General features: G+C 37.9%; 1 protein-coding gene across 1 annotated transcript; it reads right to left on the minus strand.

Moving 5' to 3' along the window:
* Positions 1–16,229: 16,229 nt before the first annotated feature.
* On the minus strand, positions 16,230–21,836 carry LOC149196289 (putative multidrug resistance protein). The gene is made up of 8 exons (XM_089405499.1): positions 21,443–21,836; positions 21,274–21,328; positions 21,008–21,186; positions 19,775–20,235; positions 19,132–19,672; positions 18,026–18,904; positions 16,921–17,918; positions 16,230–16,820 (listed from the first exon to the last, which is right to left on the minus strand). The coding sequence occupies exons 1-8, from the start codon at positions 21,635–21,637 to the stop codon at positions 16,457–16,459; spliced, it is 3,672 nt and encodes a 1,223-aa protein (XP_089261625.1). The 5' UTR covers positions 21,638–21,836; the 3' UTR covers positions 16,230–16,456.
* Positions 21,837–22,717: the final 881 nt, after the last annotated feature.

Below are 22,717 nucleotides of genomic sequence, written 5' to 3' on the forward strand. Positions count from 1 at the left end.
GTATAAGTGCAAGAATAATCAAATTAGATTCAATATTGAACCTTTCACGAAACATATTGTCACTGTGCTTGAAGCCACTAATGAGCCTATCAATTATGCACAGATAATTTTTGGAAATTGATTTCTAGAGGTCAATCACAAGTGTTATCTTGCATAGCCTTCACCTGTAATACCAGACACATAGTTGGAACTCCTTCCTTGTAATCCAAGTGGTGCAAATGATTTTTGTTTTATAGATGTAAATAGTACTAGTGTAGGAACTAACCCTATTGCTTCTAACTTTTGGACTTTGTATTTCAATGGTTCAAAGAGAGGAGAGGGTTTTGGATTTGGTTGTATTTTGGTAGACCCATGAAAGAATAAACATATGATATCATGTCACTTGGAATTCAATTGCACACACAATGTTGTTGAATATGAAGCAACCATTTTGGGTTTAAATAAAGTAATTGACCATAAAGTGAAAGCGCTTAAGGTCATAGGAGACTCAAAAATTATTACACACCAGGTACGAAATAAAATCCACTATTTGTCACATAATCTTAAGAATTTCCAACAACAGATATGGCATCTCATTTCATATTTCCAATATTTAATATTATTTTTGTTCCTCGTGTTCGTAATGCAACTGTAGATACATTAACTAATGCTCCTACACCTTTGAGAGATGGTTTTTAGTGGAGATTATTTATAAGCCATCTATGACCAATAAGGTTAGTAATTTTTTTGTTTTAAATGATGACAACATATATTAGACTTCATGGAAAATGTTGATGTATTTAAGGATGCAGAAATTAATGAAGATGAGCACAAGAAGGCCCTCCTGGAATGAACTCAAGAAGAAAAGGAAACCCATGCCAAAGGGTGTGGTCTCTTAAGAGAAGTTGTATGACCCACATAATCATTTCAAGGGACCCAGTAACACAAATACTCATAGTTCCACACTGTCACACAAACAAGCAAATTTGGGTATGAAAGAAGATTCGAAGTATGTTAATCTCTGTACATTTTTTACACCTTAAGAGCGACAAGATTTTATTTGTCTTTTCAAGAAGTCTCGAGATGTGTTCACGTGGAGGTATGATTATTTGAAAAATTATGATACATGTATCATCCAACATGTAATAACTATCAAGGAAGGGGTAAATAATTTTTAACAGAAATTAAGAAAAGTTCATCCTATGGTTGAACCCCTCATTAAAAAAGAATTAAGAAAAATGTTTGATGATCAGATCATATTCAAAGTTTGTCCTTCCACCTGGGTCTCTAATTTGGTTCCTATAAGAAAGAAGTTCAGGGGGATATGTCTGTGAGTTTATTTCCACAATTTGAAATTGGATTCAAATAAGGACAACTATCATGCATTATCTATGTAGTAGATGCTTCAAATACTATATGGGTTAGAGATGTTCTCATTACTAGATGGATTTTCTGGATACAACGAGGTTCTAGTAGTAGAATCCAATAGACATAAGAATAAATTTAGGAAAAGGTGGGGTACACTTGATTTTAAGTGGATGCCTTTTGGACTCATAATTGCAGGTGCTATATTTCAGCTTCTATGGACGTCATGTTCCTTGATTTAGTCAAACAATGTGTAGTGGGGTACTTGGATGATGATACAATATTTTTAAAGAATAGATCTGATCAAATTCTTGATTTGAGATATATTTTAAAGCGATTTAAAAAATACGGTATATCTTTAAATCCAAAGAAGAGCATCTTCGGAGTGTCCAAGGGTAATCCCTTGGGCCACATCATAGCTAAGAGTGGAACTAAAGTGGACCCATAATGTGTTAAGACTATTTCTAAGACTCCCTTTCCCATGAATAAAAAAACCATGCAATCCTTCTTGGGGAAAATTAACTTCCTTTGAAGGTTCATCTCATACTATGCACATATAGTTAAGCCATTATATGAGATTATCAAGAAGGATGTTGTTTACAAATTGGATAAAAGGGAGAAATATGCCTTCGCCTGAATCTAACACGTATTTGTTGAAGCCCTAGCTTTGTATAGCCCATATTTTGGAAAATATTTATTGTTATATACTTTTACTTCTTACAATTCTCTTGTAGTTGTTCTCACTCAAAATGATGATCAAGGAAATACGTGACCTATATCATTCATGAGTGTTGGAATGCAGGGATATGAATTAAACTAGCATACCATTGATAAGCATGTCTACGTAGTGTACAAGGTAGTGAAGCACTTGAGGCCTTCCTTTTTGAAAAGCCATCTTATTGTCTTTGTGCCTCACCCAATGGTTAGATCATTGTTTGTACAACAAGAGTTGGATGAGAGGAGGGTGAACTGGATGATAAGCCTTCAAGAGTATGATGTTAAATTTAAGACATTCCATATAACAAAAGGTCATGGTCTCTGTTAGATTGCAACAGAATTGGTTAATGCAACAGAAGAGGAATCTTCTCGATGAGAACAAGAAATTGATATGTGCAATATAGAACAAACTACCCCCACAAATGTAGCCAAATGTTGGTACATGGATGCACGATAGTATATAGAGCATGGTACCTTGGCCTCACATTTATCAAATAAAAAGAAGATGACTATTAGACTTAAATATTTATCATATTAGCTTGCACATGGTGTGCTTTTCCAAAAGCATCACAATGGTTTCCTGCTTAGATTTTTGGAGGCACGAGATTCAGAAAGGGTATTAAAAGAATTACATGATGGGCCAGGTGGACACTATGCAGGTAATACTTCTGGTCACAATATTATGTAGGTTGTTTACTATTGGCGAAAATTATTCAAGGATGTGCATGCCTATGCCCATAAGTGTTTAGTTTGTTACAGATGTGTTGGTCATAATAGGAATTTATCTGCCCCATTGCAACCCATTATAGTTAAGGAACCTTTTTAACAATGGGGTTGGATGTTATTGGTCAAATTTTTCCACATTCATCAAATCAACACTGATATATCTTGACCACTACAAACTATTTTACTTGGTGGGTTGAAGTAGTTATAATGAAACAGGTGTATGAGTTGGAAGTCATCAACTTCCTCAAGCATAATATCATCACTAGGTTTTGTGGTCCTACGACACTTGTTTTCGAAAATTCAACCTATTTTTCATTTCTCAAACTTTATGACTTTGCATTAAAAAATGGTATTCTTTTTTAAAACATTCATTTAACTATTGCCATGAGGGAAATAGTTTAGCCATGTGTTGTAGGGAAAAGTATCCGACTCGGATGACCCTATCCCACTCTAAGGGTGATAGTACCTCAGCAACAACTGTAAAGAAAACTACTTAAGGTTTACTTCTTTATGAAAGCAAGAGAGAATGAAGGAATGCACTAACCGTTGCCTTGCGCTTAATGTCGAATCCAAACTCTTCTCTTTGCTGCTTGTTCCCAGCTCCTTGCTCTTTTGCTGGCCCAGCTACAATGAGATCCTGCAAAATAACAAAGAAGGAAACTACAAGAAGCATGCAATCATAACTGATTCAAGGATTAGCATAAATCAAATATACAATTATCACAATACATCATTGAAACAAGTGCATATAGAAGAACCTCAATAACTTTTATTAATGGAAGAAGTAAAGTTCTGAGAAGGTTACAACCATTGAAGGCCCCAATCCAGCAACACCTCCCAGCAGAAAGAATTTCTCCTCTTCACCTCCTTCAAGCAATCACCCAATAGTTCTATAATGAAACCAACAGCATATCATTACTTTGCACAAAATTCCAGCCTCCTGAGCTCATAGGAGAGAGCTCAATATATAGATGAATTGAGAAAGGATGAGTCAGCTTGCAACTGGTGTGTAGCTGCCTTGTGTCCTCTCTCTCTTCAGTTGATCTTCAGTTCTTGAGTCCACTTGGAGAACCTTGCTTCCACTTGGAGAAACACAGCCTCTGACTCATCACAAGGCGAAATCCCTGATCCAAGTGTCATTTTTGGAAGATTCCAGAGCAATGACTCAGTGTGCCACTTGTCCCATCTCGCTCAGCGCAGGTGGCCTTTGTTATACCTGCTTTGCAACGCAGGTACACCATGGAGCAGTTGAGTTTCAGCGCAGAAGCCTAGTGGAGCACCTGCTTTGATTTCAGGATTGCTTGTTTTTGAGTGTTTTCAGGTGGAGAACTGATCTAAGAGCTGTTGGTTTGCTGAACTTGTTCCTCTAGGGGTAGGAACATCATGTTTAGGGACTTTGGATCCCTTGGATTATTGACAATTCATGCCTGATGCTGTAAGGCACAAAATTGTCTATAACAGATGCCCCCTAAAGTATGAGGTCGTTTATCGGGTGAAATGCTTTATTAGGAGGATCCGAAGTTCATTCAATCTGCTGAGAAGTGTCCTGTAATAAGATACAATACAATACATTATTTTTCATTCTTTTTCATGATCTAGCTGAGGCGGGCATTCCCATGCTCAGCTTTATAAATTCATTTTGGTACATAGCACAGACGATCGTCTGATGATAGACTGATAATTCTCTGCTGAAATTATCATCCTTTGAGAAGGATGATCATCTGCTGCAATGATGTACATATCAAATGTCTTTATATCCTGAATATATATCGCAACCTGGATGGATGAAACTAGATCCGGGGTCTTCAATCTCTTCCGATCTTCACTCGATGTACAAGTCGATCCATGTGAGAATTTCTTGAAGTCGAACATGGAAAGACATCGCTTGATTACGAGTCAATGATGTAAACTGTTAACAAGCACGAGAGGAATCACCGATAAGGATGATGACCCTCAAGGTACGGCAGTACAATTCACATGGTGTGAATAAAGGACTTGGCGTCGACCACCATGCAAAATCTTCTGGTCGAAGGTCATTGATGTATACCTGTCACCGGAAGTGAGAAACTTGCCATTGAGGCATGCAAGCTTCAAAGTACTGAAGGGGTTGTTCCTAGATCGACTCCTTGGATAATGAGCTAATGTCGACAAGGAGCGATCCGTCAAAGGAGGGCCTTAACGAATCCCACATCAGTGACACGGAACGGAGCTAGTGATTGTGATGAGGTGAAAACAAACTGTGATGTATGATTCAGGGTGGCGGTCATGAAATGGATGAAGGACAATGTATGGCAGTGGATGGGACACGGTTGACTCTTTGCAGAACAACATCTCTTGAACATATAACGACACTGATGTGATGGATCGGTAGCATTACCCCAAATGTGGATGGTGTGGCGAGGACCATGGTGATGAGACCGGTGAATGAAACAACCCAACCCGATGTGATACGGAGGACAAAGTGTCATGTTCAAGAGCGACTTGCTACCATTAAAGCTGTGAGGTTCTCCCAATTTTTCCCCAGTCATTGCTGACCAGTACCTCTTTTTTTTTTAAGCTTGAGGAGGATAACATATGCTTGTTCTATAACCTGCCCTTCGGGCAAGCCCATCGCTATGTTTTAACGAGCCTAGCGATAGGGAAACTCGTTCTCGTCTAAAGACAAGTTTGTCACTATTTAATGAATTTAACGAGTCTAACGACAAGGATAACTCGGTCCTTTTCATTTTTAGAGAGTCTGAAAAGGTACATAAAGTCAACTCCAGAATTCCTTTTTCGTCATCTAATCCCTTAAGTCCGAAAAAGTATAAAACAATACAAAAGGGATGAATTTTCGATTGCTTTAACGAGCCGAACAAAACAAGCGCTCGATCTTTTTGTGCAATAATCCCTCAGGTCCAAAAAGATTAAAATCTAGAGGAGGGATAGCTCTTCCGGTCGTTTAATGAGCTGGAAGGCCAAAACTCGGCAAACTTTTCATATTTTACGAGTCAGGAGAAAAGAGCTCAAAGAAGACTCGTCTTTTGAGGAACGAGTGATAAACAGGGATAGCAGCAGATTCCAGGTACAGGTTGGAATTTTCCAATCACGGCAGTGTCACAAGGATGGCTAAGTGAAATCACTCTTCGCAGCTGTTCCTCAAAATGGGTAAACAAACATATGGAGATGGACGATTGGCCAAATGAACGGATGGAGGTGAGACTGCAAAAACACGACCAAGGGCTTTAATATGGCTGTCAAAGGTTACATTTACCAAGGTTATTTACCGGTTCATTTTTTCTGGGTGAGCTTGAACTCTAGGGGAAGATTGCTCACAACTTATGTTTATTTTTTAACGAGCATGAACTATGTGCTAAAACTGCTCGGATCTTGCGTTTATTTTTTAACGAGCATGAACTGTGTGCTAAAACTGCTCGATTATACCAGTCTTAATACAAGGAACGCCTCAGGTGAGGTAGTCATATTTAAGGAGCTATACCTCACTAGTTACTCCAATTTGGCAAGTTTTAACTTTTGCCCCACATCCTTTCTTTATGCAAGCTGGAAACGGCTAATCCTACGAGTTTAACGGGTTAGACCTACAGGTTTAAAGGGAGGACCTAAAAATTTAAAAAATAAATAGTCGTCCCGTGCTTGCACTCCAAAAGGTTCGCATGCCCCCAGGTATAAAGTATAATTTCAAGGCTACCCCACCTCTGTCCCACCTCTTTTTTTCTACTTGTCGTCTTGCTATATTTTTAACGATACTTGTCTTCTCGTTATTTTTCGGTGCCGACGGTACTTGTCTTCCCATCAGTTCACTTTTTGATTTTTGCAAGATCGCAACAGATAAAACATTGGCGTTACGGAGGGAGGTTTGCCTCTTACTTATTATCCGAAAAATGGTTTTGTTCGCTGCCGCAAACTAAACTCTTTTTTCCGGCGATGTCTATTACTAGGTTACTAAAGATGGTGACCACTTGTTGCAGCAATTTCATCTCTTTCTTTGGAGGCTACCCCTACTTATCCTTCAAAACATATGTTTTAATGGGTGAGGCTTGCCTTCAAAGATGGTGGCTACTTGCCGCCACAAATGGATCTCCTCCCTTGGCATCCTACTTACCTAGACAAGGGGAGCGAGAAGCTGATTATCTCACTCACATAACTTTGACAAAAGAACTTTATCCTAGAACAACCCTCTCTTCCATGCCGGACGGGGTACGGACTAGTCATATTCTTCTGCGGAAATTAACTTTATACCCAAGGTTTTCTCTGCCCAAGGCAGGCCAGGGTGCATGCCCCCTGGGTCCCAGTTCTTTCTTCCGAATCACTCGCATTCATCGGGAAGTAGAACCGGGGGTGGAGGCATTCCTTGAGTGAATAAACCGTTAAGGGATGGTATTTGACTATTTGCGATGTGTGATCCTGGAAATGAAAGTTGGTCTACGAGCTTGACCATTCTTCCTTCGTGCGGAAAACACATAACTCTGAAGAGTGAGGACACTATCGCCTCCATGCAATATATATAGTCTCGTCCAAGGAGTAAGTTATACACCAAGGGTCCCTGGACGACCACGACGTTCATATGAACTGTCTTCCCCTTCAATGTAACGGGAACATTGGGGAGAATCCCTAACGGGCGACTGGTTCCTTTATCAAAACCTGATAGATTTCTCATCTCAGGTAAAAGCGCCAGGGAACCCAGTGCTTTCCAAGCAACAGAGGAAAGGATACTCACAGATGCCCCTTCATCAATGATAGTTCCAGCCATCACCATTCTGTAGATTTGGACGATGATTCTGAATGGGATACTGGCTGGTAACTGGGGTCTGCCTAGTTGATTCCAATCAAAGGACACAACCAGGTTGCTTGGTGGTGGGACCGAATACACGGCCAGATACGACCCTGACGATGTTCCTTCCTGCGATAAAGGAATGGGCGCGTTGCCCTGATGCTCATCAGAGTCTGTGTTGATGAAAAGAATCTGGATGGTGTCATCCTTGTTCTCTTCAGTGAGGGTGTCATTTGAAGATGAATCTTCAACGACGGTGTCATTTGAGGATGAAACCTCTGAAGGAAGAACCGGGTCAACTGCCGTTTCGACCTTTAGACTTTCGTCTGGTCTGGATTCAGTAGGTTCATTCTCAATGACCGACACTTCAGCTGACCACTTGATCGGGCCAGCTGGATTTTCAACTATCGAGGGACTTGGCACGAGTTTTTGGTATCCAGGAGGAAGTCGTAACGGTGAAACCGAACGATCTTCCAAAACTCTCTTCGCCTCATCTAAGAATGGACAACGGAGGATGGCGTGATCGCCTTCACACAGTTTGCAGGGTGATCTTGGTCTCCCTCTTTGTCCTTCACTCTTGCTAGTTGACGGAATGCAATCAACATGTCTATCAGAGGTTGATGCTACCGGATTGTGCAACCTGGGGGACCAGTCCCTTAGTATCCGGGGAATACAAGGACAGTCACGGTGGAAGTGGGTCCCTTTGCAAATGACACATGGCGATTTAGGCCCGGTCGGTGCAGTGTGTGGATTTTTGTCAGATGTCTTTTGCTTGCCCCCAGTCGCCTTCGCCTTAGGCTCCTTCTGCTTCTTTTCTTTCTTCTTCTTCTCCTTCTTCTCCATGGGAGGCTGACTTTTGCCGGCTCTACCTTGCGAAGATGAAGGATCAGAGGAAGAATTGTAAGAAGTGGAGGGCTGGTGGGTAGCTCTAGACTGGTCTGACTGTTGATTCGACTCCTCAGGATTAGTGGTGATCTGAACTACATTAGTTGAAAAGAGCCATACATGTAGGCCAATTGTCAATCCTGGAAGTGACAATGTGGCCATATGAGGCGCACCAACATCTCCCCAAGAGGAGAAGGGATTGGGACTTCCACCAAGGTGACTTCCTTGGTTGGTGGGCTCCATACTTTTCAACTGAAAGATCAACGTGGGAATAACAGGTGATTATGTTCCGATTAAAATAAATTTTATTAACGACGCTTTAGACACAACTTTGCTTTTTCATGTTTTAAGAGTCGAGAAAAAGCTAAAGATGACTCTAGTCTCCTTCGATGTTTTAACGAGCCCGAAGTGACAAATGCTCGGATGGACTTTTTCAGTTATAGAGTTTGAAAAAGGCCAAAAGAAACTACTCTGGAGTTCTAGGCAGAGGGTGTGCCAAACTTTTCGCGAAACCACAGAATACGTTTTACGGTACGGGTGGTCGATCTTCGTGAATGCTGTGTTCACTGCATCGCGATCAGTAGGGCGGCCGACATGGCTTCCTATGGATAAAGGCTTTGTTCCTATAGGGGTCTCCCAATATATACGCGACGGTACGTGGGAGCACAAGTCCGTATTAGTGCCACCGACTCTCAGGAGGAATCACCCACCTTCGTAGAGATCGACAGTCACTATGTTTAACGACGCCAGAACACGTCTCTACCTAGACCTCTATGTGTTTGCGTTATGTTACAAAGCGTTGTTATGTAAATTGAATTTATTTTAATGTTGATCTTGTTTAGCAGTTTGCCTTTAAGGATCACCACGAGATGTATGTAACAAATTCCTGAATGCAGTCTAAGATGAGAAGCAAACTTTTCAATCTTTCAACTTTGAAAATCTTAACTACTGAGGGAAAAGAAAGACAAATCTTTTCACACAGATCATAGAGCACACACTAATGCAATTTTTCCTAAATCAGCATGCAAACAGTCAAATGCAAAATGCACAATGCATGTATTTTCTTTTCCCTTTCTTAATGTTGATGTATTACAAAAAGAAAGTTGTTATATAACTTTGATTTCGATTTCAAGCGAAAGTAAACAAGCTAGTCTAAAATCAAAAGACACCTTAAGATTTACTTGTTTAAACACTGGAAATGCATGAAATCAAACCATAATGACGAAAGTAAAAAGACTAATCAGCTATGGACAACAAACAAGTTAACTCTTTAGACCAGCAAAATGCCTAACATAGGTTCAGATCTAAGAGGCCAAAGCAAGACTAGTTCACTTTCGTTATGGGAAATTGTAAATGATGTAAGAAATACAAAAGAACAAGTACAATTTCGTTATATAACAGAGGCGGAATGATGGCAAGTAAGGTTGGTTTCAGAACAGGTACAAGACTGGTAACTGGCTGCAAAATCTATAGTGAAAACAGGCAAGAAAAAGGGAGGAAACCCCAAATGCACAAGGCAAAATTGGGCCAACGCAGGTGTTGCACAGCCAGTCTGGCTCTCAGCGCAGGTAGCCCCTTCGGGACCTGCGTTGCAAAGCAGGTAGCCTGTGTACTACCTGCTTTGGAAAACGAAAGTTGCGTTTTCTCAGTTTCTGGGTCACAATTTTCTCAAAAATTCACAGTTTTTGCTCAAATCAGAAGCTATCAGTCAAGCACACACTAAGGGATGACAAGGAAGATGAAAAGCTATCACTAAGAGCTTACAAGGATCCTTGTAGATCAGCTCTTCAAATCATGAACATGCTCAGAAATGAGCTAGAGTAGTTGCCCTCTACTTCGCTTTTGATATAGTCAAAAGCTTTTCGATTTGGTACTCTTTTGTTCAGGAAATGAATAGAAAAATACTACAAACAATCAAACAGATACGATCCCCAGTGGAGTCGCCAGTTTGTTGTAGGGAAAAGTATCCGACTCGGATGACCCTATCCCACTCTAAGGGTGATAGTACCTCAGCAACAACTGTAAAGAAAACTACTTAAGGTTTACTTCTTTATGAAAGCAAGAGAGAATGAAGGAATGCACTAACCGTTTCCTTGCGCTTAATGTCGAATCCAAACTCTTCTCTTTGCTGCTTGCTCCCAGCTCCTTGCTCTTTTGCTGGCCCAGCTACAATGAGATCCTGCAAAATAACAAAGAAGGAAACTACAAGAAGCATGCAATCATAACTGATTCAAGGATTAGCATAAATCAAATATACAATTATCACAATACATCATTGAAACAAGTGCATATAGAAGAACCTCAATAGCTTTTATTAATGGAAGAAGTAAAGTTCTGAGAAGGTTACAACCATTGAAGGCCCCAATCCAGCAACACCTCCCAGCAGAAAGAATTTCTCCTCTTCACCTCCTTCAAGCAATCACCCAATAGTTCTATAATGAAACCAACATCATATCATTACTTTGCACAAAATTCCAGCCTCCTGAGCTCATAGGAGAGAGCTCAATATATAGATGAATTGAGAAAGGATGAGTCAGCTTGCAACTGGTGTGTAGCTGCCTTGTGTCCTCTCTCTCTTCAGTTTATCTTCAGTTCTTGAGTCCACTTGGAGAACCTTGCTTCCACTTGGAGAAACACAGCCTCTGACTCATCACAAGGCGAAATCCCTGATCCAAGTGTCATTTTTGGAAGATTCCAGAGCAATGACTCAGTGTGCCACTTGTCCCATCTCGCTCAGCGCAGGTGGCCTTTGTTCTACCTGCTTTGCAACGTAGGTACACCATGGAGGAGTTGAGTTTCAGCGCAGAAGCCTAGTGGAGCACCTGCTTTGATTTCAGGATTGCTTGTTTTTGAGTGTTTTCAGGTGGAGAACTGATCTGAGAGCTGTTGGTTTGCTGACCTTGTTCCTCTAGGGGTAGGAACATCATGTTTAGGGACTTTGGATCCCTTGGATTATTGACAATTCATGCCTGATGCTGTAAGGCACAAAATTGTCTATAACACCATGTCTACCAATAATAATTCAATTTATATCAACAAGAAAACCATTTACTCTGAGCAATGGAACTAACTTAATGATTTGGTGAATGCTTTGTGGGATGACCATGTTAGACCAAAACCCTCTCTGAATACGTCCCCTTACTTTCTCATGTATGGAAAATAATTTATCCTTCCACTAAACATATACCTCCAATGCCTTCAACTTTCTCAAGAATTCTGAGGTAAACCATGTCTTCTAGTTCATAGTAGGATAGAGACCTTGTTGAAGTTAGATGAAGAAAGGAAGAAATCAAAATAAAAGTTTGGTATTCATGAGAGTCATATCAATTGTTGGTTTAACAAGGATTTTGTAGGAAAAAAGGAGTTCGGCATGGGAAATTTAGTATTTAAGTGGGATAAGGCCCACGAAGAAAAAGGTAAACACAATAAATTCCAATCCATGTGGATCAAACCTTGTGTTGCACATTACAAGCTTGGCCACCATACTTATCATCTTCAATCTTTAGATGGGAAGATAGACTCTCCTCCTGTTAATGGCCAAGATCTCAAATGGTTTTTTCAATAACAGACTAGGGTTATGTCCCTAGCCTATGTGCATATTTCTTTACTTTTCTTAATTTATTTGTTTTGTGTGTCATGATGTATCCTTTCTGTCATCTTTTGTTTTTTCATTTCTGTCAATAAAACTTTACATGAAACTTTTTTGTTTGGATCCATGAGATGTGGCAAAAGTTAAAAATGGCTCTGTGACATACAACAACACTTGGTTTACATTCGATCCCTCTTCTTTGTCTTGTTTTTATATCTTAAGGTCAACAATGTCTCAACATAAAATATGATCCAGTTGAACGAGAAGCTTCGAACACAACCATGACACTTGCATCTTTTCTAGGATATTCTTTCCTTGAATCAATGTTATAATTAAATGGATTTTTGTATGTTGATCCAATTGAGTAGAAAAGGGAAACTGGAAAACTAATAGTGAGCCTATTAATTGCAGATGTATATAACAATGTTTGAAGAAACAACCTCTTTTTCTCTCAATAATTCATGATCCCTCTTCCACCATGGTGATACAAATATTCATAAATTTCCAATGAACATATTGACATAAAATAAAAGGTGAAATAAGAGAAACCCTTCCTGCGTAAAAGGGTGAAGAAAGTAATTTTTCCAGGGAACTAAACATGTTTTCTTGTAGCAAATAAATATGTGTGTTCCTCCAGTGACTCCATCATAGAATTGGACATGCCCGCTGACACTGGAGAAACACTGAAGGTGAAATTAAAACTTTGATCATTTCAAACTCGCAACTACATATCACCCTTCTCTTAGATCGAAACAATTGCAATATGGAAAATTTTATGAATGTGTGTAACGGAGAAAGGGAATAGAGGAGACTACATCTATAACCAAGTTAAATGGAAAAGTCGAAGTAATCCACATAATGAATTAATACTTCCTAAATGACTAGACCCTTTTCATAAAGCTATATGAGAATAGAGAAGTTGGAATTCTACGAGTATGTCACCAAGTGTTGTCCCTACTACAACACCCTGCAAATTTTAGCTTATATTCAAACTTTCGAGTCTCCCTTAATCATGTGAGCTATCACTTCTAGTAATAAAAAGCATTCCCTGCTTGTTCTCTAAGTTTCCAAGTCCCTTTGTGAATAAAACCCAAGTGTTGTCTTTTGTTAAGGGAAGTGTCGTACTTTGTGAAAGAGAGTTATAACGCATATTTAAGAGGAAACTCATTCCCAAAGTCATGTACTATTTTATTTCCATCGTCAATTGTGTCGCGAAGTGTATCCTAAGTGTTGCACTTGGAGTTACTGTCTTTTTGTTGTCGTTTCAATCGGTACATGTTGATTTTTGGTGTTAAGTGTTTCATTGTTATGTGGTTAATCATTTAGGAGTGTGTGATGGTGTTGAAGTAATGTTCTCGTTCCATCTTAGTTGCACTCTTCCCACGTTCAGTTAATTTCGATAGTGTTTTTTTCTTTTCACCTTACCCAACCATCCAACCCTTAGTCTACCTCCCTACACTACGCATTATGCAGTCTCATGCCCCAGTCAACACCTCTTGCCTCTTGTAACTGTGCATCATGCAGGCACTATTGGATTCATCTTCGAAGGTATCTTGGACTCCTAATGATGGTTCATATTCTTCACCATAATACTATCAAATTAGTTGTCTAACACATATATAACATAAAGGAACACATGAATAGGAAATGTTGGTAATGGAAATAATATTTTTGTCTATCTCTTTGTTGAATAAATTGTTGTCATTGATGTGAAATGGGTTATACCATTGCTATTATATATAATAAGTATCCAACTGTATTGAAAGGGTGTTCTTATGCAAGTGGAGAAGTAAGAAAGTGAAATGATGGTTTCAAACCAATGGTTTAAGAAGCCCATGGTATTTGGAAAAGTAAACTTAAAAGGAAAATTTGATTATGTAATCAATGAATTGATATGATCATTTTAATCAACATGTATTTTCACTAAGGGTTGTAATAACATATAAAAGAAGAAACCATTGAAAGGATTGTGCGTGAATAAAAATGCAATTTCCCGAGTGAACAAGTCAACTTGGTATTTTCATTTTGAATTTATTTTGTGTTACCTCAAATAGTGAAAATTTGATCATATGGAGGAGATATTGACGGGAAAATTGATTTAAAAAGTTTACTATACCTTCAAAGATATAATTTGTGGGAGTTGGGGCTTGTGGTTGGTTCTGAAGTATGCATCAAATGAGTCATCTTGGGATTTTTCTATAAATGATCTTATGGGATGTTCCAAATTGAAAAATTTTGAGGAGATGGAGGCAAGATCTCTGGGTACATATGATCAATATTTCATATATTGGTTCTTTATACTTTTTGAGATATACCCTATGCAAATTAGGGTTCTTAAATGCTCCTGAATTAGTTTCAAACACGTCAGTTTAGATGTTTTAGATTGTGACATTTTGAGTAGGTGGATGAGATATCTTTGAGTAAGTGTGATTAAAATTTGAGTAAGTGTGATTAAAATTTCAGACATTTGTTAGATATATGTCCTACTTGCTCGGCCAATAAATTTTATGCTTCACAGACAAAACCTTGAATCTGAGAGGGCAAGTGAGATAATGGGAATTAGCCTAATTTTCTGTGCCATTAATGTTATCTTATTTATTTTTTTTAATTACAAAAATGTTAAATAAACAAAAGGAACGTATATACATTTTATACAAATTTCTTGAAAAGAAAGGTATGTAAAGAGATAAAAGGCAACCATAATTAATAAATATATGAACAAAAAATCACTGAAATAAAAGATAAATTTATGAGTGAACTTATAAAAACACCATTTTAGTTAGTAGACCGTTAAGGTATGTATCATACTGAAAAATATAACTCAAATATACTTGCAATTTTCAATATAAGGTGTTCATAAATACAAGTAAAAATTTGAGATAAGTATTCACTATAAAATGGCTAAAAAAAATGTTGGTTTTATTAATGAAAATTTGAGTATGTCTTCAACCAATTTCTGTGAAAATTGTTAACCAAAACTTGATTAAAAAATGGAAGGTAGAAAAATGTTAGAGTTATTCATTTAATAAAAAATGCTATAAGTATGAAGCAAACCTCCAACAATATAATTGGGAATGCTCGTCTCAATAAGTAAATAAAATCGAATAAATCTATAGAGTAGTTATTGAAATTACAAAACATCAATTTAAACAATCACATAGTATCACAAAAATTCAACTCAAATAAAATTAATATCTATTGTGGAATCTCAAACTAAAAAAACTTTCATTTAACTCTTTTTAGTCTCTTTATCATTCTTCATTAATATTTAGTTTACAATACACTCACACTATCTAATCAATTTTCAATTGAAATTTTAATTTAACAAAAAATTAAATAAAAGATCAGAAACAATACCATTAAAAATTTAAGTTTGTGTTTTTTTTAAATAACTTCATATAGATATATATTTCTCACTAACTCTTAATCTCTATAAAAATAAATAAAATAATAATAATCAATACAGCCTTTATTTTCTTTTATTCTAATTTTAATTAAAAATTAATAATAAATAATGTAAATTAAAAAATATATCGATTTTAAATATGAATAAGCAAGACTGTGGACATAGTATTAATAGGGGTATATTTTCCCCCTCATAGAACATACACTGAAAGGTGATATTTCAGCATACAATTTTTCGTGAAATCATAACTCAGAACCTACGAGAAAGGCTGCCTAAAGTCGCCTAGTTCTGACCAAAGTCGCTTCGTTAGACAACGCGTCTTCAAAGCTAATGTAATCAGGGAATCTTACCTGGACGCAATTTACATGTATCAGAAAATTGATACTTTAAATCGTCACGACAAGGGATATATTTTTCAATATGTTTGAGATTCCTGCGACAAGACACCAGATGTCGACAGATGAGACTTTCTTTGGAAAGAAAAAGTACTCGGGATGACAGGCAAGAGGCCGATTACGAATTTGTCGGTGACTACTTCGAACACACTTGGGCTTGAAATGACTATATAAAACGATGTTGTAACGTATATAAAACGATGTTGTAAATTTTACGCAAGTATTTTTTGGTGAGTTTTGTTGTAAATTTGGTAGCTATTTGTGGAAATTACAAATTTGAGTTCAAACGCTTTAGGATTTCTATGGTGCTGAATCTACACTAAGAAATGCATTTTACAATTAAACATCACAATCAAATTGAAAATCTAAAACCGATCAATTATCTTCTTGTAAATTACATTTGGCATGCATTTATTCATTTATAAATTACATTTGCCATGCATTTTTCATTTAAAAACAAGCTATATATAGAGAGGCTGATGTTGTTGTCCCACAACCTTCTCTAGAAAATGATAACTCACGAGACGTTTGCATCCTCGAACCAGAAACATGAATAGACCTCAACCCGTTGCCTAACATTTCATGGTCAGAACATAGGTTTCTTAGAATTTGAATATGATTGCCTAGTGCTGTTGCTGCAGCTTAACAAGACCAAAATATGCACCGCCTTCGCCTTTGGCCATGAGATGCGAGTGATTTCCCTGCTCAACAACGCTCCCTTTCTCAATAACTGCTATACAGTCTGCATTCTGAATTGAGGCCAGTCGATGAGCTACAGTGACAGTCGTTCGTCCCACCGTCACTCGATCTAATGCCTCCTGAACCACCTTCTCCGAATGAGCATCCAATGCACTGGTTGCCTCGTCCAACAGCAAGATGCTTGGATTCTTAATAATTGCCCTTGCTATCGCTATTCTTTGCTTCTGGCCCCCAGACAACTGCGTTCCCCTGTTCCCTGCGTTCGTTTCATATCCATCCTTCAAGCACCTGAAATATATATTCACAATTCACACCATTCATTAATAACACTTAAAATAAAAGTTTACAAGTGAAATTATAGTTAACGAGTTTAGGTCAGCCAACTTACGAAATGAATTCATGGGCATTTGCAGCCTTGGCAGCATCTATGATCTCTGCCTCAGTTGCGTTCTCTTTACCATATGAAATGTTCTCTCTGATGCTCCCTGCAAACAGAGTCGGCTCCTGCCCTACAAGAGCTATGTGTTCTCTTAAACACCGCAGATTGAAGCTCCTGATATCTCGCCCATCAACCAGTACCGTCCCTTTCAGTGGATCGTAGAATCTTTCTATCAGTCCAATGATGGTGGACTTACCACACCCACTCTTTCCAACTAGTGCCATGCTGCTGCCTGCATTGATTTTCAGAAAAAAGTTTCTCAAGATCATGGCATTTGGCCGCGCTGGATAAGCAAAGTCCACATCTTTCAGCTCTATAGCGCCCTGGACTTTCTGAGGGTTAACGCCATCATGTTCATCTGGGTTTATAAGGCTCTTTCTATCCAGAATTTCAAACACAGACGTGACCGCATCAGAACCCTTGGCCAGGTCCGAAGTCATACTTCCAGCATCAGCTATCATTCGACCCAATCTTCCGAAAATAAAATGGTTCAGCAAAAAACCATGGAAATTGATAACCCTCTGGGCCATAAGCCTTCCTCCATACCAAAACTCGAAAGGCCAATAGCATATTTCCAGAAACTTAGAAGTTCCCAGGGCCAATCCTGCATACCATGACTGTTTATTCATCTCTCTGCGTGGGCCTGCTTGTGTGGTGTCAAAAATGTTAATAATTTTCTGTTGAGAGCAAAAGGCTGCTATGGTTTTATGATGCGAGACACATTCAAAGGCTGCTTGGCTGCCTTGATTCTGCGCTTTAATTGCCTTACCCGAAACACTTTTAAGGAGGACGTTTCTTGTGTAGAAACAAAGCACCATCAGTGGCTGAATAGCGATCAAGACAATTGCAAGTCTCCAGGCTACCACCATACCAAGAGTCACAGTTATAATTACACCAGAGAGACACTCCACTAGAAGAGAAACACGATCCCCTACCAAGGATCTTACCTGCATACAAATACGCCTTTCACAATGTTAAATGATTGACAAGTACTAGATTTGTTGGAGATAGATAAAAATGTTGAAAACAAATCTAATGGAAATTAGATATTTACCACATTAGCTTCCTTGGCCAGCTTTGAGCAAACAGCTCCACTGGAATTTTGGTCCAGATCGAACCAGCCAACTTCGAATGTAAGAATTTTTGAAAACATTCTTTGGCGGATCCTTTTTGCTAGAAACTCACCCACCACTGCGAAGTTATAATGTTGAACCAAATTCACTGCAAAAACATGCACTGCTAGGGCTATAAAAAGAACACAATAAATTTCTACTTTAGATTTGATCTTGTCCTTGTCTTTGAGAAAGAGCGCAGAAATCAAGCTGGCCACAGTGACGGAATAAGCTATTTGAGTTGCTGCATATCCAAACGCTCCTACACAGCCCATGACAGTATGCTTCCACTCTGAAGCATTCAATGCAAGCAACCTGAGAAATGAAGCTCTGGACTCTCCCTTAACTCTTAGATCTTCTTCTTGTTCCATGTCGGATATGCAATTATCATATTGATTTGAAGTAGCTGGTGATCTGCTTGAAGTAGCTGGGGATTTGGTTATATCTGATGACATTGAAGAGTTTGATGCACCGTTAGTATCATGGGACGGTGCCTTCTGCTGTAGTTGCAATAACGCTGTATATGCCCCATTTGGGTTACTAATCAGTTCTTGGTGTCCACCGAATTCGATGACTTCACCTTTTTGCATCACCGCAATTTTATGAGCTCCCTGAATAGTGGAGAGACGATGAGCCACAACCACCGTAGTGCGCCCAATAGAAGCCTTACCAAGTGCGTCCTGAACAATCTTCTCTGATTCTGCGTCTAGAGCACTGGTGGCCTCGTCTAAAAGTAGAATGGAAGGGTTTTTCAGCATCGCTCTAGCTATGGCTATTCTCTGCTTTTGCCCTCCTGACATTTGCACACCACCTTCTCCTACCTGTATTAGGAAAGATCAGAAAATGAAGTTTAGGGCATCCTTATCTTTATTCCAGATTTGTAGGTTTTTGGAATATACAAAAAATTAACTTAGCACTTCAATCCATTCTGATTAATGAAATTCCAGAATATTCCAAAATTCTACAATCCACTTAAATTAAACTATTTTTCGGTAACAAAATATAACTATTCCTTTGAATTGTGTTTCTAAAATTTCTGAAAGAGCACCTGTGTGTCATAGCCTTTTGGGAGTTGGCTAATGAAGTTGTGGGCATTGGAAGCTTTTGCAACACTAATGATTTCATCCATAGTCGCATCATCCTTTCCAAACAAAATATTCTCACGAATGGAAGAGGCGAACAGAGCAGGCTCTTGACTAACTAGTCCGATTTGGCTACGCAGCCATTTCAGTTGCAAGCCTTTAATATTCTCTCCATCCAGAAGAATCTCTCCTTTAAGTGGATCGTAGAACCGTTCTAATAATGAAATGGCTGTCGATTTTCCAGATCCACTGCCACCCACTAAAGCCACTGTTTGGCGTGCAGGAATAGTGAGACAAAAATTGTGAAATATCATGCTATCTGGTCTGGATGGATATGCAAATTGAACGTTCCGAAATTCAATCTCTCCCGAGACCTTTTCCAGTACTTTTCCTTTCACATCCTCTGAATCTATCTCTGGTACTCTGTCAATCATCTTAAATATCCGAATAGCAGCAACGCCTGCCTCGGAAAAGTACTTGAGATTTGGGAGCCCGCTAGCCAGAGACCTGAGTTTGAGAACAATTGTTATGTTTTCAGGTAAGGAATAAATGAGGAGCAAATAAAATTACAATAACTAAAGAAATATGAGTAAATGTATTAAGACTTACAGTCCACCGAGAATTATGCAGTAGCCCACACCAAAAATCTTCCCACCACTCACATCGTGATTCATCACCAATCTGCTTCCATACCATGAAATGAATGCCCACAAAGCAAAACTTACTGATCCGTTGCCACCTATGGCAATCCCTTTTGCCAGCCCTTGTTTAAGCCCAAGTTTAACTGTTGCATCAAGTGCAGATGAAAAATTGGCCATAGCCTTTGCTTCTCCAACGAAAGAATAGACTGTTCTAATAGAAGAAACCGCTTGCTCCGCAATTATATTACACCGACTATACTCTGTGTGCATCTTTTTCGCTATCCTTATCAGCGTTCGACCGTAAAGAAGTCCTGCTACGATTAGTAAACTTGCTAGGGGTAGTGTCACCAGCGCCAATTTCCATGACAAATATAAACTGGCCGCATAGCAGGCAATGAAATTTGACAAATTCATGATGAAATTCGGAACCTGAAAACCCTCACAAAAGACATATATTAGAATCCACCCACCTATAACTATCTATGAACACTATCTCAGCTAAGATACTTTCTAAAACGGAATAGCCTATCCTGAGAGATCAATGATTTGTGACTGTAAACCCTTCATAGCAAAATTCTCAAATGTATGATTTGTGACTGCAACCCCTTCACAACAAAATTGCGAAATATTTTTATATTTTATAATCGTAACTAGCCAACTCTTATAGCAATAGCTAATATTTATATTTTATTAGTGTGGGCGCTTATTTCTTGATACTTATCAAGATGCACAAAGATGTCTCGAATAAAACTGGAAACTACCTAAAAACTACGACATCTTATTATACTGGTCACTCAATTATTTCATATAAATTTGGGAGAGCAATCTGATCCTTGATCCTTGTGACATTAAAATGGCATTGTTTAATGCGCAAACAAATGTCTTCAATCAAATTTGCATAATACTCAAAAGATATTACTAATAAAATTTAAAATTATAAAAACAATAAACTTTTTTTATACTAACCACTCAATTATACCAAAAAAATAAACAAATTTATCATCAATTGCAACTAAAACCACTATCACAATGGGCAATATCCAAAAGATATCCCCAACAAAATTTAAAATTCTATAAAAAACTGAAAACCCTAACATCCCATCCCATTATACCGACCACTTAATTATCTTATAAAAATAAATAAATTTATCTATCTGTTACAACTTAAACCACTAAAATATGGATGCAGCAGGAGTCAGACCTTTTCACTGAGGGCATCCTGTATTACGAGTGTGTCGTTGTAAACACTGTTGACGACCTCAGCAATATGTGTGCGGCTGGTATCGTAAAATGCAACGTCCTGTCTGAGAACAGCTCTCAAGTAAATTTTGCGCAGCAGAGACGCTTGTCTTTCTCCCGTCCTTGTCCAGCAGAAACCCTCTGAAAAATGTTCAATAAATTGCTCAGCATTAAACCCTCCTATATCATATCGTTAAAGAATAAACAAAGTAAATAGCTTGAAAGTACCTAGAAATGCTGCAATCCATACCCCAGCTGCCAAATACAGAAAGGGCACTATTTGCTGCATCAAAACGACACAGTATCAATGAACCGAACTGATAATATAAAACTCAGAAATAAATTAACAAAATTAACAATAAAAAACTCAGAATTAAAATTTCTGCAAAGGTTTTACCTTGTTGATTGAATTCACGAAATCACCATGGTCCAGATCCGGAGAATCAGATCCGAGACTATTTATTAGTCGGCTCAGGATGATCAAGACGCCAGCGCCGCCCAGAGATCCGTCAGCAATAGAACCCAAGGTGCCAAATAGCATCATCAAAACATCTGCACAATCGGCATACCTGAAAATCATCCATATTGGCATGTTGTTGCCTTTTCAGTTATTCGATCTCCTCACTTACGCCTCTGTATTAACACAACCAGCTATCAGCCCAACGACAGAAATTGGGATGATATTAAGCTTCTTGACAGTTTGAATCTACCGATTGTGTGCAACAATCACTTATTTATACTATCACTCCCTTAATACAGAGACTGATTGATCTTCTCCTTCAATTTTGAATATAATTCTCATGATATTATAAGTTTGTGTCCAAGTTAAATGTGATTGTTGTGAATTTCATGGTGGGGGAGACGGTGAGATTTTAACTACCGAAATTCCTGGTTGCTTGTGATATTTCTTCATGGTTTTATCGTTTTAAAGTTCAACGATATACACGTGATTCGAAAAAATTGAGAGCATCTCGCACAGTGCTATGTGACTTAAACAATCTAGACACTACAAAGTCATTGCTTTACATTCATAAAAATTTACAATCATTTAAAATATACACGTTATAAATAAATTTTAATAAATTTATTCTACTTTTATTGAATCTATTCATATATTATTTTATATATTAGTAAGTTAAAACAGATGCAAATCATCTCGCACAGTGCTATGTGACTTGAAACAATCTAGACACTACAAAGTCATCACTTTACATTCATAAAAATTTACAATAATTTAAAATATATAAGTTATAAATAAATTTAATGAATTTATTTTATTTTTATTGAATCCATTTATATATTATTTTATATATTAATAAGTTAAAAGATATGCAAATTATATTGGTTGATACTGATTGATATAGTCCTAACTCTTTTTCATTACGGTGATGATATTATTTTTGAAGAGAAATGATTAGGAAGAATCTTTCAACATCTGTGGGTTTAGATGATAAGTATGAGTATCAATATTAATAAAAATGAAGTTATTATAATTAAATTTAAAAATGATTATATATGATATTTTCATATATGATAATAATTAGTTGGAAGGAGATGTTTTAGAAATTTCTTGTTAGTGACATTCATGGTAATATCAATTGAAATTATTACATTAGGAAAAGGATAAATGGAGGATGGAAAGTTTAATGTGGGTTTGAAAACAATTATAAGT

The sequence above is a fragment of the Pinus tabuliformis genome, chromosome 2_2, assembly GCF_031772625.1.
Source record: "Pinus tabuliformis cultivar Carrire ecotype Pingquan chromosome 2_2, CPIR1, whole genome shotgun sequence".
In the NCBI taxonomy this organism is placed as follows: Eukaryota; Viridiplantae; Streptophyta; class Pinopsida; order Pinales; family Pinaceae; genus Pinus; species Pinus tabuliformis.

Excerpts from the sequence above, each read along its gene's own strand:
- LOC149196289 (XM_089405499.1), bottom strand. The coding sequence starts at position 21,637 with ATGCCAATATGGATGATTTTCAGGTATGCCGATTGTGCAGATGTTTTG. Across the intron at positions 21,329-21,442 it reads TCGTGAATTCAATCAACAAG|CAAATAGTGCCCTTTCTGTA; the intron begins GTAAAACCTTTG and ends GTTTTGATGCAG. Across the intron at positions 19,673-19,774 it reads TGCATAATTCTCGGTGGACT|GTCTCTGGCTAGCGGGCTCC; the intron begins GTAAGTCTTAAT and ends TCTCAAACTCAG.